This window comes from Panthera onca, chromosome X (genome assembly GCF_046562875.1).
Source record: "Panthera onca isolate mPanOnc1 chromosome X, mPanOnc1 haplotype 2, whole genome shotgun sequence".
Taxonomy (NCBI): Eukaryota; Metazoa; Chordata; class Mammalia; order Carnivora; family Felidae; genus Panthera; species Panthera onca.
Window position 1 is genome coordinate 4,251,337 of NC_138357.1, and position 17,056 is coordinate 4,268,392.

The window sequence follows — 17,056 nt, forward strand, 5'->3', positions numbered from 1 at the left end:
AAACAGTAAACATGAACTTGTCTAGAGATGAGAAAAACACACAAGATTTTTAAATCAGGATTTAAATCCTTTATTTCATGTACCCTTGGCTATCATCTTTCCTTGGGTACATCTTATTTAACTCTTTTTACTGGTCTTCTTGGGTACTCTAGGTGGATATATAAAATTTACATGAAAATGGCAAATAAACATCAAACAAGTCAATCAGTTGTCTCTTTTGGCAAAGGTGCTAAGATTTTTATGATGAAAACAGTCCAATTATTACAATGCATTTGTTAGATTTCCATGAAACAGGAGGTCTTTTTTAATGGATGTTTAAATTCCTTCAGTAACAACTCAAAACTGAATTCTGCTGTTACGTGTAAAATGCTATCTATCCACTTGAAAAGCGAATGACATCAGATACATTCTACAACACACTTCATTTTTTAGCATAATGGGGAAGGAATGATTATATTCTGGGGGGGGTGCAAAATGGGAGGCGAGGTGAGGAAGATAATGTGTTTATCAGTAGTTTGTGCTGACCCTTCCAGTTACGCTTCCTAGTTGAGGTTATTCTTACAATCCATTTTGGAACGATAGTGAACATATTCCTATCTTAAAACATTTACAAGGGCTCAATTGTAGCTTTCCTTTCTATACATCCTGAAGTATGTACATTGTGCAAGAGGAAATCCATGAGACATCTTGAAAAATAAATCTTATGTGAAATACCACATGTTATTTCAAGAGCAGCAAAGTAGTAAGTTAACAGTTAAAACCCCAGGAAAAACTCAACTGGTTTGAAAGCAAGTCTATATTGTAACAATCCTAAATATCAACCCTAGCATCCAATTCTAACTTCCAAACACTTGGTACATTTTCCAAGAGGAAATTACAACTGCTTTTGCATGAATCCCGGGTTTAAATACTTGCAGAAAAACATCCATATCATTTTCTACTCAGCAAACATCTGAAAACAAAATCATCTAACACTGGACATTAATATTTTACAAATAGCATAAGATCCCCAAAGTACAAAACCTTGGAGTTATAGAAAAGAAACTAGGTGGACAACAATTCTGTTGAGGCATCTAAAGAAGGGATGACCATTTAGAAATCTACCACATAGTACCCCAGACTCAAACTGGGGTATTCTACAATTTTATATTAAATTTGTACAATTTTACATGAAAACTGTGGTCTTTAAGAAAAGACTTTACATTTAGAATAACTGCTTAAAGACGTTTAAAGTGTAGACAATATTTAACTATAAGCAATAAAAAATAGTCCTACAATAATCCTTTTTCTCAACAATTAAATACAGTGCCTATTTAGCTCTTATGCCTAATCATCTCCCTATTCCTTTAGTCCAGTTCCACATCAAAATAGGGGTGAACAGACAAATCAGTAATGCCAAAAACAGCAAGGGCCATTGTATTAGGGGTTACTAATAACAGGAAATTTGAACAATGAGAGATCTAGTAAAAAGAGTAAAGGTAGAATGTACTTTTTTAAGAAAATGGCCAATAATCATTCATCTGAAAAAACACAAATAGCTGTCAGGTAGCACAGGCAGAATTTGAACTTAAACCAAAAGTTCAGTGTATTGAACTAGCATTAGGAAATGAACACAGGCTGTAAACCAAACTAGTGGTTATGTCCGGGTGGTACCATCACAGGGAATTTAAATTGTTTCACTATTCATTTTTCCAGGTGTGTTTTTAGACTACACACAAGTAGTGCTAAGTAGCTGGAGAGAATAGACTAAGGATAGTGAAGTAAAACCACAGGGTCTTTTTCTATCAGATAGGACCTCAGGATTATCTAACAATATATATCTGGGATATAACAGCTCTGATTAAGAAAGACTGACTAGGGGCGCCTGGGTGGCACAGTCGGTTGAGCATCCATCTCTTGATTTCGGCTCAGGTCATGATTTCAGGGTTGGGGGATGGAGCCCCGTGTCAGGCTCTGCGCTGAGCTTTGGAGCCTACTGGGTATTCTCTCTCCCTTTCTGCCCCTCCCCCACTCACATACATGTTCACATGTGTGCTCTTACTCTAAAAAAATAAAGACCTGACTAGCGATCCCAAGAATATTTCGTGGACGATAAAAATAATCTATTCTCAGGATTGTTTACACTTCCTAACTACGTGAAAATAAATACACTTAAACATAAATTCGTACCACATACATTATTAAAAAGTAGGAGAAACTAATTGAAAGGGAGTTTACACAAAACTTGTAATTAAAGCATGCAGCTTCATTGTTGAACGACACAGCAAAGCAGATCATTAAAAAGTTAGTCTGAAAGCACAGGCTAGCCGGCAAAGGCTGAGTACCCAGGTAGCTACCTTTGCTTTGCTGCCTAGATCATCAGAAAGCCAGTCCTTTTCCATGAATGGGTGTGATTCAGCCTAGTTTCCCCCGTGAAATAATGTAATGAAAGATTCCTATTGACTACAGATTACGCTTTACACAAAATTTCTCACTGACATTCAGATTAAGTCCAAAATCCACAATTCAAACAATTCTGCATAGGAATTTACAACCTAAAATCCGATGACACAGACTTTCACGATAGTCAGGGAAAGGGTTCCAGTGAAGAACAGTGTGTACATCTTAATGTATCCAGAGGAGTGAAACTTAAAACTAACCAAAAGACAAAATGCTATAAAACATTTTTGGTAGTGAGATAATCAAATTCTTCCCAGAATGTGTCACTAAGTTAACATACTTACTTGTGACCAACTTAACTTTTTCAAATTCTCATTTGCAGATGAGAGGTTCATACAGATAAAACTGATGATACAAATCATTGTATTAGAAGGATCAAAATTTACACTAGTCAAATGTGACTCCTTCAGATTGATTTTTAACATGTTCTCAACTTTATTGAAATCATCAATATCCCAGACGCATTTACCATTTTTAAAAATCAATTTAATGCTATCAAAAGGTGATGTTCAATTTAATCCTGTTTGCCTTCACGCCACTGTCGTGAGCCTTCATTCCAGGCCACATAAACAAAGAGGGCCAACACCACGTGGACGGCGACCACCGCAACAATAGCAGCATAAAAATAGCTGTCCCTATTGGACATCCCAAAGGCGCCTATCAAGAGAAAAAAAGTTTCCATTTTATTCCAAAATTTATCAAAGTGCAAAAAACAAAGCATACTAATTTTTATTAGGTATATATTTATTTAGCTAGTCAGGCAATTAAAAAGTAATACCTTGGGTGGTGATAAATCATGTATTCATTTAAAGATTTGAAAACCTTCTATACACAAAGACATTATTCTAAATGAAAACTGTAATTATCACTTCACTTAAGGACTTCAACATAAAAAGGGGGACTTTATTTTCTCTTCCTGCTAACGTCTGCCACCAAAGGGACATTCCCCCAAATTCCTCCTCCCATGTCAGCCGACTCTTGCTCTCAGAGGTATAGTAAAAGAAAGGACCTGCAAGCTATTTCACAGAAAACCATCCACAAATACACTGTCAAGCTAAAATAACTGATGAAAAAGTTAATTTCATGAAGGAAGATTTATTTGAACAACATGATTTTTGAAAAGCAATACAGGAACAGATGGAAGAAGCAAATAAAGAGTACCCAGCTTACAGATATAAGGAGATCACGAAAACACAGAGTCTTAAATATACTAAGGAGGAAAAGGTCTTGTTTTATCATCTAGGATTACCTTCAAAAACATAAGATTTAGTCGTGAAATACAACCCAATAGGTACAGTGATCATTAAAGCTGTGAAGAACAGGAGCGTCTTCAGGGTAGATGCTAATGAACTTTCATTTCTGGAACAAAGTAAACAAAGAGAAAATCAGAACCTACTAGGCTATTTCCAACTGTTCTTGTGTCCATAAACACTATAAATACCCATAGAGAAGACACTGGAAACCCTGGCCCTGCCTTGGAAACAGTGGGCAGAGGAAGAAGAGTCGACTCAGGGACTCAAAACTGGAAGATCCTAGAGACCCAGAGACCATTCAAGAGACTGCCATTCAGATCCAGTGTGAGAGGAAGCGTCAAAGTATGAAAGTGGTTTGTAGTCTTCAAAATGCTATAAAGTGTACCCTAATTACCAAATTTATAATGGAGGTAGCAAAGGAAAAGATACAAAGAAAACAACTAATGAATGTTCACAACTAATGAATGTTCATTCACAAAGCATCCTATGGAGGGCTAGCTGGATACAGTACGAACAAGTTATGAGAATCTGCAAAGAAAAAGCAGCCTAGAACAATCTGGATGTCGTTAAAGGAAACTTACTTTAATTGCTTTGTTATTAAATAGCTACAGTACAACTTAGTCTTCATGTAACATGGATGCATTAAAAATTTAATGTCAAAACACCTTCTATTCAGTGAATTGTCTGTCCACGGCTATTTTTAAATCAAGGAAATATTCCAATGGAAAAAGTTTTGTTCCAGAGTACAATAAAACTATTCTGAAGAATGCAATCAAGCTTTTCAAATTACATAAAGAAAAATCTGATAATCTGCTACTTAAAAACATTAATATAAGGATTAACATAAAAGCACAAACAAAACCGGATAACATAAAAATATCCATAATAAGAAAATGGTTTCACAAATGAGGTGTATCAATATATGGACACATTAAAAAGAATTCTGACTAGGTGCCTGGGTGACTCAGTCAGCTGAACGTCTGACTTCGGCTCAGGCCATGATCTCACAGTCCATGGGTTCAAGCCCTGCTTCGCAGTCTGTGCTGACAGCTCAGAGCCTGGTGCCTACTTTGGATTCTGCATCTCCCTCTCTCTCTGCCCTTCTCCCGCTCACGCTCTGTCTCTCTCTCAAAAATAAACAAACATTAAAAAAGTAAAAATAAAAAAAATAAAAAGAATCCTGACCATTTCTCAGAAAGTATTCGTGTGACAAATGAACAAGGCAAAGTACACTGTATCATGTATATCCGGGGTCTGCAAAACAAGGCATGAGGGCCCAATGCCTATTTCTATAAATAAAGTTTAGCAGGAACACAGACACACCCACATTATGTATCATCTAAGATGGCTTTGGGGGCACCTGGGTGGCTCAGTCGGTTAAGCATCCGACTTCAGCTCAGGTCGTGACCACAAGGTTCGTGAGTTCGAGCCCCGTGTCACGTGCTGACAGCTAGGAGCCTGGTGCCTGCTTCGGATTCTGTGTCTCCCTCTCTTTCTGCCCCCTCTGCCACTTGCACTGGCTCACTCTCTCTTTCAGAAATAAATAAAAACATTTAAAAACAATAAGATGGCTTTGGAGCTAGAAAGGACAAGCTGAGTAGTGGTGCTAGACTATATGGCCTTCAAAAACCTAATATTTACCATCTGGCCCTTTACAGAAAAACTTCACGAACCCCTGACATATGCTATTCCAATTATGTTAAAAACGTGTTTACATAAAAAAGGACTCCAGATCAACATACAAAACTAGTTATTTTCCCATTTTAAAAAATGTTCCTTAATGTTATCTCACGGACTTTTCAATAAATAGGTAGATATATGCCAGCATTTGTCCTATACATTGTTACAAATGAGCAGCACTACTGAAAGCTGTAGTAAGTTTCCAGCAACCCTAGACACATCTGTACCTCACACCTACTACCACCTGTATTGTAAAAGCAGTAAACCCTATAACTTTAATCATTTAGCTTAAGGCCTTTTTTGTCCCTTAAATCTAACCACCCTCAGAGCACCTTAACACACTTCACACTTTATGCTTATACTCAACATTTGGACTTAATTCTCTTTCTGGTAATCCTCAGAGGCTCTGGTTTTTATCTGTATCTTTAGGAAGGAGACGGCCCAGTCTTCAAGGTCCCCCCCCCCCCAAAAAAAAAAAAGCCTCTCCTCCAAGTATCTTTCCTGATTACTCCAGCTGGAATAATTCATCGCTTTGGAACCCAATTACAGTTAGTTCCTACCTGTTATTACAGCACTCAATGTGCCAGCTTGTTTCCTATATAGTCAGTCCTGCACATTTCTTTGGTGCCCTAGAAAATCCAGCCAAAGGGGTTCCTCTAACTGTGTAAATTATTAGCTAGGAGGTTTCTTTCATCCCAGAAAGGAAAGGAACATCTCAAGTTTCTGGTCTACAAACTTTTTTGACTATTAATCCTTCTTAAGTTTTAAGCACAGACCCCATAAAGGCATACTGATTTTTTAAACAGATTTATCTACAAAAATATTATCAATACATTCCTTAAAATACAAAACATATGCAAAAATAGATACTAAAAAAGTATAAGGCTAAAAATAAATTAATGTAGAAGTTCTAATATTTTCTTTCCATATTTCAATGGATCATCTTTTAACACATCCTACTATGGTGATTACTGAGGTGTACCATTGTCATCTAATATACTTATGCTCCCTTAAACTGTTTCCCACTAGTAAACTTTTACAAAAATTTATTGTGTAATCTTCATGAAGAATATGAGTAGTTCTTCAGTAGTTCTACAAAACTTCAATGTCAGTATTTGACCCCTTCTTTTATGAACCACAACAAAAAAACATGACCTTCTTGGTTGTTTCTATGGTGAGTTAAAGCATGGGTTTTAGGCATGCAAAGCTAAGATAGCTAACCTGATAAAGAAACAAAGACTGAGAATCTAGAGAAAGGGAGTGTAACTGGTTTGGTTCTTGAGATTATGTCTCTTGAATGTATAATATCTGACCTGGCTTTCAGAAAACATTATTACTGAAAAGATGATAGAATACCATATAAAAATGTGTTAAGGCAAACAAAATCATTTACAATCCCACCACTCAAACATAATCTTTCTTTTCTACATGTTAATCTCTAGCCCCACACACTCAACGTCAAGCTTGCCACAGAAGGGAACGTGGTAAGCTGTACCTGCTTAGTGCTTGCTGCAGAAGTTCTTATGAAGTGGGTAAACTCTAGGTGGTTTTAAAAGTATGGGAGCAGTAAGTTCATCCTGAGTTATTTCTTTGAGGCCCACTTGAATTCTGGACTTTCCCATTCTTCATTTCTAACAAGTCTCAGTTAACACCCAATAAGAGATACATAGAAGAAACCAATTGAGTGACATCAGTTGCTTTGTTTCAGAATAATTCACGTGCTACACATAAGCTGGCTTGTGCAGGCAGAACTGCCAGGTGCAGTGGGGGTGTGGCTGGAAGCCAAAGTGAAAATGTCCTATAAACAATAGAGGAAGTTTGCTAGTTTTCAAAAGTTTGTGTGCTTAACTTTATATATACTCTGTCCTATATTTGTGAGGTCATAACCCAGAATAAAAGTCAAATTTTTGGAGCTTAAAGTAAAAAGTGAAAAAGGGTTTACTATGTTCCCTTCCGTGGCAAGCCAAGACTTCCACTGCAAGTAGATTACACTGAAAATTCAATTAGGAAACACTAGAATCAGTCTAGGAGGGCTAAACCGTATTCTTAGGGTACTTGACAAAAATATCTGTTAGTATCCTCACTAGTAAACAACAACAACAACAACAACAATAATAATAATAAACATTTAGAGTGACATCGTAAGAGACTGAAAAATGTCACAGGGTTCCAAAGATAACGGGCTTTGGAGTCAGTGCGATTGAACAAATGTCAGATTTAACACTTACTAATTTAGTGTGGCCTGTGTGATCTTGGGCAAGTGACTTACCCTGAGTCAACTTCATCTTCTTTAACGAAAAAAAAAGGCAAACCAGCACTTTCTTAATTTTGCTAACGTATGTAATCAAAAGCATAAGTTGAGCCTGGCACACAGTATGTCATCATCAAATGGTAGCCAACTTCCTCTCCACTCTCTTGCCTACCGAGGTATCAATGGCTAGGTTAGTCGGCCAGAACTACCATTCTACTCAGCCACCAACCTCCATCCTACTAACTCCCCCAAGTGAAGCAGTCTCAAACCAGGGACAGCCCCTACTCCCCTCCCTTCGTTCATTCATACAGCAAACATTTAAGCCCCGACGATGCAGGCCCCGTAGGGGACACGGAGATGAAGAAGGCCGGGTTCCTGTCCTCAGGGAGCTCACCCTGCAGTGGGGAGAGATTGCAGAGAGCAAGATGGCAAAACAAGACGACAGCGAGAGGAAGTGCTAGAACAGAGGCATGAACCGAAGGCCCACCGACCTCTCCCCTATGACCCCGGGTCCCTGCTCCCGTGCGTGTAGATGCTGCAGGCCCCAACCTGCGTCCCTTCTCCCCCACCTCGCACCCCTCCCCCAAGGGTCCACACCTCACGCCCACCGCAGGCCAGCCCGCTCGGCTCGAGCCTTCCCTCACACCCCACTCCAGGCCAGGGCCAGGTCGCCTTGCGGTCGGGGCCCCTGCCCGGCCTGGGCCCTGCTCCGGACTACCTGAAGTCGGGAGGCTGCAGCGCGTTCAGCGACGCTTTATCAAGGCGCTCCATGGGGCAGCCGAGCCCGCAAGCAGGTGCTCAGAGGCGGGCTGGGCTCAGCTACCTCGCTGGGTCTGCGCGACTGAAGGCCGACAGAGGCGAGCCACGCCGGAAGTGCCGGCGAGGGCCGGGCGGCGGGACGCATTGCGCAAGTGCAGCGCGCCCCGGTGACGTTGAGCTGCGCCGGCGCCGGCGCGGGTGCAGGTGTTCACGTGACTTACCGGCCGGGGCTCCGAGGCGCGCGCCCTGCCAGCAGCTGTCTGCGCTCCAGGAACAGGCCTGGCGAGTAGCCCAGCCACTCCACGTTGAGCCGGGACTTGCCTCGCAGCATGATCCTCCGGGGTGGGCGGCGCTGCCGCCGCCCCCTGAGCGCGTGTGAGCACCTCTGGTCCCTCTCAAGACCCTTGCCTCCTAGCTGCGGTTGCGAGGCTACCGGAGAAGACGAGTCGCAAAGAAGGACGACCAGGCAGAGGACTGTGGTGCTAGGCAACCAAGCAGTTTCCGAAGACAACACAAAAAAGCAATGCACGTTATTCCCCAACCCTCGTGAAACGCCTCATTGTTACCAACAGTGAAAGTCCAGCCGTGGGAAAGTGGGAGGAGTTAGTTTGACACTCACCCGAGTCCGTGAGCTAGTCAATGTCAGCCCTTACTGAGAGTGACTGTTCAGGCCTGACGACACCGGTGACCCCAACTTCCACTTCAAGTTAAAAACATTTTGCAGCTGCTCAGAAAGCCGCCAATGAGACAACAGGGACTCAAATAGTAAGGGACAGATGGCCCTCCGGGGCCCGCGCAACTCGAGAGAGGTATAAACGAAAACAGTGCTGTAAGCCTAGGGTCAGGCTTGACAAAATAACGCTGCCACTGGCTGCTAATAAGAGGACAACCCTTACATGGTCAACTCCTGGAAAGGGCCGCTGACCACACATCTATTTTCTGCACCACATGGATACAAAGACCACATCTGAAATCGTGACTAAAACAGCAGCTCAGAGCAGTGTTAAGCGCTGTGGACTAGCCAACACGAAGCCTGGATTTGAGTTTAAACTTAATCCCTGTCTGGGCCTCATCTAGACTCAGGGTGACAAGAATCACCTAATACCAGAACTAGGGCAGAATGACAATCTAACTATGGGGTTGTCAAACTGTGGCCAGCCCACCAAATACATAAAGCCTGCCTGCCACCTGTTTTCCTATAGCTCGTGAGTTAAAAATGGGTTTTCCATTTTAAATGGTTGAAAAAAATCGAAAGAGTAATATTGTGCCACACATGAAAATTATATCAAATTTAGATTTCAGTGTCCATAAGTAAAATTCCATTGGAACTCAGCCATGCTCATTAACTTGTATCATCTACAGCTGCTTTTGCACTACAGTGGCAGTGTTGTATAGTTGTGACAGCGACTGTATAGTTCACGAAGCATAAAATGTTTACTAGCTGGCCCTTTACAGGAAAAGTTGGCCACCCCTGCTCTAGCTAATCACCCAGTAACGAGGCCCTTGAAACCCTAGGGATCCATAAATGTGGTAATGAGGTTTCTGAAAATAATTTTCAATATTTTTAAAAAACCTAATAAATTTAATGTATTTACCTGCTATAAGGAATCAACAGCTACTTAGAGCATGACCTTTCTTTGATTTTAGACACTAATTATATCATATTGGTGAGGTAATCCCGCTTATCTCATTAGAAAATAAATGATTACTAAACTAAAATAAGCCATAATATACTTGGGCGACTAAATCTTTTAAACCTATAGAACAGACAAACGAGGAGGGAACTTTGTGACTTTGTGTATCTCGAATGCCTAGAATATGGCCTGGTATATCGTAGATGCTCAATAAAGATTAGGAACCACTGATATAGTAGTGTTAGCTTGCTGGGGTTACCTTAGCAAAGTACTGCAAATTGAATTGTTACCAGTGGGAGCGTCTGCCTTGTGTGAATGAATGGAAGCCTCTATTCTTGGATCCCCCACGGAACATTTACATGAGGACCTGCGCTCAAATAAAGACAGCCAGGAGGAAAGTAACAAGCACAAAGCAGTTTATTAAGGACAGTGCACTCTCCAGGTGGCAGAGCAGACAGGCCCAGAGGTGGCAGCTGCACCGGGGTTTGGGGTGTCTTTTCTTTTTATGTTTGCATAGGTTCCGGATGGGTCACAGCTAGGGGGGTCTCCCAGTGAGGGTGCTTCCGATCATGTGAGAAACTCCTCCTACCAGCTGGGAGAGGGAGTTTTCTGGCCCCACAAGGTTCTGGCCACAAGAGTCCAGGGCCACCTTCCCTCAGGGGGAGGAGTTGAAAAAACAATGTAAATCTATTATAATGGAGCTGTAGGTTACCCTGAGGCCAAGGTTGAAGAGGAGAGCTCAGGTTCTGCACCTGTGGCTCTAGGTCTGTCAGTCTGGGGGTGTTGGAAGCCATAAGACCAGGATGCTAACAGCCACAAAGTCAGGACATTGTGCCCCCAAGCTTCATACGTGTCACCTATTTAACACTGCCTTTGCCTCCGGCTCATGTCTAACTTACTCTATCAGAATGGCTTAAACAAAAGAGATTATCACACAGTTCTGGAGGCTAGAAGTCTGGGATAAGGTGTCAGCAGTTGATTTCTTCTGAGGATGATGAGGGAGAATCTATTACAAGCCTCTCACCTAGTTTCTGATAGTTGGTGGGCAATCTTTGGTGATTCTTGATTTGTAGACGCGTCCCCCAGATTTCTGCATTTGTCTTTACGTGGCATTCTCCATGTGTCTGTATCTGTGTCAAAATATCTTATTTTTATAAAGACTCCAGTCATGTTGGAGTAGGGGCCTACCATACTCCAGCATGACCTCAACTTAACTAATCACATTTGCCACCCAATTTCTAAATAAGGTCCCATTCTGAGATACTGGGGGTTAGGAGTTCAACATAGGAATTGGGTGGGGGCAGGGGAGAGGCAATTCATCCCATACGAGTAGTCTAAACTCTTGTACAGAGGAGGAACCTGTGTTCTGGAGAGGGAAGGGACTTGTCAGAAGTCACACATGTATATCTAGAGGGCCTAGCTCGAGTCCTGTCTCCAGACAAGCACTTTTACACTCTTCCATTAGCAGCCTCTGTGGCAGTTGTGTGACAACTCAGACAAGAATCATTCATAAAGGAAATTTGATATGGGACAAAATGCCTACTGAATCTCATATATTAGTGTTTGTTGGGTTTTTTTTGTAAACTACAGCTGTCATACCTCTTTTTGTTGCTGACTTCACATTTCACCAACATTTACTGTGAGCTCACTGAGTTGAAGATAGAACTTTTAGAATAAACTCAAGTCATAAGAGAAAAAAAATTAGACAGCACTCTGGTCCCTCAACAAAGTCCTGCAACCTCCTACCTGCAGCAGCTGCTAGAGAACTAGAGGTCAGTGGAGCCCAAACATTGGTTGCCATGGGAATGAAATGGCTGTCAGGGGGCATGGTCATGATGGAGAGCCTAAGGCAACCCTAAGGGGTGCCTCTCTTATTCCCTAAGAATCAGAAAATGATTATCTTAAAGGGCAAGAGCACCAGTCTGGCCCTTTCATTTCAGTTGAGATAACAGAGCTAAAGATGGGTAGTGACTTGCCCCAAACTCATTAGATTAGTGACAGGATTGGAGAATTTATAATTCCTCTCAGTCTAGTGTTTTGTCTCTCATACATGTTGTTTTAAACCTCTGTACTGTAAACCCAATGACATGGAAATTGTACACAAAGTTGAGTTTGGTAATACCCCTCAATTTTCTTTGCTGACTCACACAGCACCCCACCCCCTGTCCTGAAGTTCCCCTTTGGGTAGCTGGTGGTGGGGTTAGATGGGAATGGCCATACTTGAAACACCAAATGGCACTTTCTGAAGCCAATCCTTGCACAGCGTGGCATTTTAAAATCTAAGCCATGAGGAAAATAGAAATAAGCTCCACCATACAATCAATAAAAGTCATTGAGAGAGGGAGAAAAAGAAAGAGAGACGGAAAGGGAGGGGGAGAGAGAGAGAGAAACTCTGGCTTCTGTGTAGTGTGGGGTGCGATGGGTTTGGATTTTTTTTTTTTTCTGATACAAATTGGTAAAATATGCCCCCTGGTGAAAAAACTTAGTTCCACTTCTAGAAAAAATAAATAAGCAGTTTTAGCTGGGGGTTGTTTTAGTAAAAACCTCTTCTGTCAGGAACCCCTAGGCAATGAAATGCAAGTTTTTGTTGTTTATTTGCTGATGTCTCATGTAAGAGTAAATTAACTAATTTATTTAACAAACACTTATTTTTTTTTCATGTTTATTTATTTAGAGAGGGAGAGTATGCACGCAATAGGCAGCGAGCAGGGGGAGGGGCCGAGAGCGAGAGCGAGAGCGAGAGCGAGAGCGAGAGCGCGAATCCCAAGCAGGCTCCTCGGTGTTAGCCTGGAGCTCCGTCTCATGGACCTTGGGATCATGACCTGAGCCGAAATCAAGAGTCAGACGTTCAACCCACTGAGCCACCCAGGTACCCCAACAAACACTTATTAATGAAATGCAAGTTTTACTTAAGGATGAGAATTTTTGTTTGAATCCAGCCTCTTTCATTCATCTCATCTCCATTGACCTCTGGCCACCGCCACTACTGGAGAGAGTGTGCCCAATGCTTCAGTTTACAGTTCTATTCACAATCTCTATAATTTATATATCATCTCCATTTCATAGGTGGAAAAACTGAGGCTGAGGAAAATTTTGAAGTTGGGTGAAGGCCTCACAGCACCCCTTGTCTCCTGACACTCAATCATTTTCCTAAAATTTACATCAGGCTGCCTCTCCCAACTGTGTCTGCTGAAGAACTAAGGTGGGATCTTAAATCCAGTAAAGGGACTTGCCAATGGAGTCAGGGAATATTTGGGGCCATGGATGAGGACTACCCTTGCCCACCTGGCCTCTCAGGATCTGAAGCCCAGGAGCTGACAACTGTAGTGCACTAAATGGAGCCGGAGGGACCTTCTTTCTGGCCAAGGGAAAAAGCAGGCACTGGGGTACGGTGAAACAGACCCCACCTGCCAAGGGTCGTGCAAGGTCTGACTAGGGTCTTGTGTCCCCTGGCACATCGCGGGGTTTGTTACTACGAGAGGAACGGAGGCCCAGGAAGAGCGGCAGAGCACCAGTTGCCAGCGCCAAGGTGAAGGATCCTGGCCGAAGTGCTTTCCACATAGGCCTGCCACCACAAGAGTATCCCAAGGGCTAGGTTTGGAGGTGGTGCTTGTGACCCGTTGGTTGAACAAAGAGGTCAGTGCCCATTGGAGACAAAGTGAGGCCGGGGCTCGCCCAGACCCTAAAGTGCAGAAACACTGCACAGGGCCAGCTTGCAGGCCGGCCAGGGGCCTAGACCTCGGGGGTCTGGTGCTCTGGAGCGCCAAGCAGCTGGGCCAGAGGGGCAGCGCGTCTCGCCTCCAGTTTACTGGGCTCTCATTGGTCCGAAGTCTCCTCCCCCACTACGCAGGAGCAGCTTCACGGTCCCACTAGTCGGGGGCGGGGCTTGGGGCGGGGAAGGAAGCCCCGCCCATCTGCCCCCGCAAGCTCTGGTGGGAGCCTGAGGCCCGAGGGGTGTTGGCGCTCTGCCAGCAAGCGGAGTCTCTGGGTTGAAATCTGGGTCTCCAAGCTCTTTCTTTCCCCGAGGCTGGCAGTCCCAGCCGAGCTGCACTCTTAATATCCGTTGAATAAAATTAATACATAATTGATGAATGAGTGAGTGAGCCAGAGAAATGCCAGGGAAAACCTAAAGTTCTAGCAGGTTCACAAAGGGAAAAAGCAGTTTTTGTTTGGGGTTACTTTTGTTTTTGTATTCCTGTTCTCCACCTTCTGTTTTACTGAAGTATAATTGACATATAATATTATGTTAGTTTCAGGTGTCCAACGTACAAGAAGCAAGACTCAGAGGAGAAAGAAAGCTTGCCTGCCGGCCAGCCATAACCAAAGCCTTCCTGGTGGAGCAGTTCCAGGCTGCTTCTCTCAAACCTGTCCTGGGAAGAAGACACCAACAGCCTGCCAGGAAGTGTGCAGTGAGGGGGTGCGCTAGCGCTCCCTCATGTGACTGTGCTTGAGTGTGGGCGCCGTGTGTATGTGAGTTCGTGTGTTGCTGCGAATATAGTTTCCTCCCAGCCCAGGAAACCTCCCCACGAAGGTGTAAAAGAAAGCAAACAACTTTATTGTTGAAGAAGCATGAAACCAGAATGTGCTGCACATCACAGGCAACCCTCTGCAGGGACTGCAAAGACAAAAGCCTCATATAGCTAAGTGGATACAAGCCATTATATCTGGTAGTTTGAATAATTTTCAGTCAAGTAAAAGCCAAAGATAGGCTCATCTCCCCCCAGGAAACTGGGAGACGGGGCATTCTTTTCCTTGATGTTGACATTGCAAGGGTTTGCCTCCCAGGCCCTGGAGGGAACTTAATCTTGAGTTGTGGCACAGCAAGAGACTTAGCCATTAAAAAAATTTCGCATACATTTGAAAAGGACAGAGAAAGAGAGTCTGAAAGAAAAGATGAGAGAGTCTCTTCCCTTATTTTTCTACAGGGAGAATTTAGCCTCTTATTTTTAATTTGCATTTGCCCTTATACTATCTAATTGCTAAAGGCCAAGAAATGTGTGTGTGTGTCCACCTGTATACATGCATGTGCACCCCCTCACACACGTGTGAATGCCTGCTGCCAAGACAAAGCCCTTTGCTGGCTCCTTTGGCTCCCAGGTCAGACCCTGCCCTACATGGCTCCACCATATGCATCTCTCCAGTGTGCTCTCCCCTCTCCCTATTGCCCTCATACTCTCCAAAGTCCTCCTTCCCCTCCCCCCAACCTCACACACAAAAACCCCGGATGACTTTGTAGAACGTCTAAAACATGCTGGTTATGAAGCGGCTCCTGTGGTGTCCCCACCCGAAGTGCCTTTGCCCCAATTTCTGCCAATTCCCAAGTGCCATTCCTCCTCTCAATATCTCCTAGGGCATTTCAGGCCTAAATGATAGTTTATGATTTCTTCTATATCCTGTGAATGTACTTAGGGCTTCCAGTCTTCTCCACTAGACCATAGAGGGGGAGAGGAGGACATGGCTGATGGCTTTTTCATGTCTGTATTACCACAGGACAGGGCCTTGAACATGTGCCCTCAGTCAGCTGCACTGAGAATCCTGCTAGGGCCACTTCTCTGGCTTCCCCCCTCCCACCTCTTTCTGTTTCTCTGCTCCCTAAACTCTGCTGTGAGGATATTAATCCAGAAGAATAAGGATTTAAAAGATCTGTTCCCAAAGTGATTCCCCTAAGAGTCCTTGGAGTATAGAGCCGACCAACTGCACTTAAAATGCCCAAGGGCCAAGCTCAGTGCCTTCCAACCTTGCCTCCCACCCTCTAGGCTCTGAGACCCCAGAGCCTAGAGTAGACCTAGGTTTTCTTGTAAGCAACTATGTCCAACAGCCCCCTGTGGTGAACAAGCTGATACTTCAGGCTTGAGGAAGCCAGAGTGGGTGAGAGAGGAGCCAGCTTCTTGGAGAGGCCCTCCAGGCAGGCCTGTCCATGGGCCTTTGTGAACCAAGAAGGCCAAAGTTTGCACCACAAAATAGCTGCTCTTTTGGAGATCTTGATTTGGAGAAGTTGTGCACTCAGTTCTCTGCTTCCAGGTCAGGCTGAGATCTGACTGCAAGAGAATAGTAGCTAAAATATTTCTCCCTAGAAAGTTCTGCACCAAGAAGACAGTCTGGAAGCTGCCTGCCACCCACTTTACATCGGGAGCATCACTTTAACATCAGTGCCTCACGCTTTTTCTGGACACATGGCACTGGCATCTGCCTTTCCACATGTCTCAGGGCCTGGCCAAGACAACCACCGTTCACTACATCTTTTCTCAAAAAGGCCCGTAAGCCCCACTATACAAGGTGGAGCAAATGTTGCCCATTTGGGAGTGTGTGTGGCAGTGGAGCTCACAGCATCACAAAAGGATCACAAAAATACTTCCTAGAATTGCAAACTGTCACGTGGTTATCCAGCCTCTATTTCCTGGCTCGAAAACAAGAAGACAACCGACTTGCTTTTCCCACCTGTGTAAGTAGCCTGCCAGTGGCAGAGGTCAGCCTAACTATCCACTCTGCTCTGTGGATGCTGGCCTCTATTAACCTTGCCGACACTTGTTAGTGACCACATTTTATTGCTGGAACACATTTATCCATCAACAGGACCCTCAAATCTCTATGCAGGTGATGCCAGATCTTCTCTGTACTATCCTGAGTGGAGTTTTAGAGCCGAATGTGTGTCCCCACATTGGTCACGGTGGTATCTTACCTATGTGTCCACAAGGCAGACACAGGGCCACTGAAAAAACAGCTGGGTTACCACTGGAAAGAACTGGACTCAGAGCCAAAGCCTGGACTTGAATAGGGTTCTTCCACCACTTCCTAGCTGTGGGACCACACACAGGTCAGTCCTTTCTGGGCCTTAGTTTACCTTATCTGGAAATGGTTTGTTAGGAGAAGCTGATGACCTGATAAACTGCAAGATCATGATGTGATGTGGCACAGGAGAGAGAGAACTAGACTGGGTGACTGTCTGGGGCTCCCATTTCCCTAGAGCGAGCTTCTTACTTCCCCCATCTGTTGGTGTCAGAACTAGACGTGGCTGGCACTAAAGAGACCTCTGTGGCCTT

At 43.6% G+C, this 17,056-nt stretch overlaps 1 protein-coding gene across 2 annotated transcripts; it reads right to left on the minus strand.

Annotated features, from left to right (window-relative positions):
* Positions 1 to 2,392: 2,392 nt before the first annotated feature.
* VMA21 (vacuolar ATPase assembly factor VMA21) lies at positions 2,393 to 9,142 on the minus strand. Of its 2 annotated transcripts, XM_081793755.1 has the most exons (4): positions 9,002 to 9,142; positions 8,604 to 8,864; positions 3,689 to 3,798; positions 2,393 to 3,096 (listed from the first exon to the last, which is right to left on the minus strand). In XM_081793755.1, exons 2-4 carry the CDS (start codon positions 8,711 to 8,713, stop codon positions 2,954 to 2,956), a joined length of 363 nt encoding a protein of 120 aa, XP_081649881.1. In that variant the 5' UTR covers positions 8,714 to 8,864; positions 9,002 to 9,142; the 3' UTR covers positions 2,393 to 2,953. The 2 variants fall into 2 exon arrangements, with proteins under 2 accessions (XP_081649881.1, XP_081649882.1); XM_081793756.1 differs by lacking the exons at positions 8,604 to 8,864; positions 9,002 to 9,142 and adding an exon at positions 8,342 to 8,527.
* Between the last annotated feature and the right edge of the window lie 7,914 nt (positions 9,143 to 17,056).

What these genes read in the sequence shown, in the direction of transcription:
- VMA21 (XM_081793755.1), bottom strand. Translation starts at nt 8,713, where the DNA reads ATGCTGCGAGGCAAGTCCCGGCTCAACGTGGAGTGGCTGGGCTACTCG. An exon ending in GCGCCTCGGAGCCCCGGCCG is followed by an intron (nt 3,799 to 8,603) that starts GTAAGTCACGTG and finishes ACTTTGTTCCAG; the next exon opens with AAATGAAAGTTCATTAGCAT. An exon ending in TAAATCTTATGTTTTTGAAG is followed by an intron (nt 3,097 to 3,688) that starts GTAATCCTAGAT and finishes TTCTCTTGATAG; the next exon opens with GCGCCTTTGGGATGTCCAAT.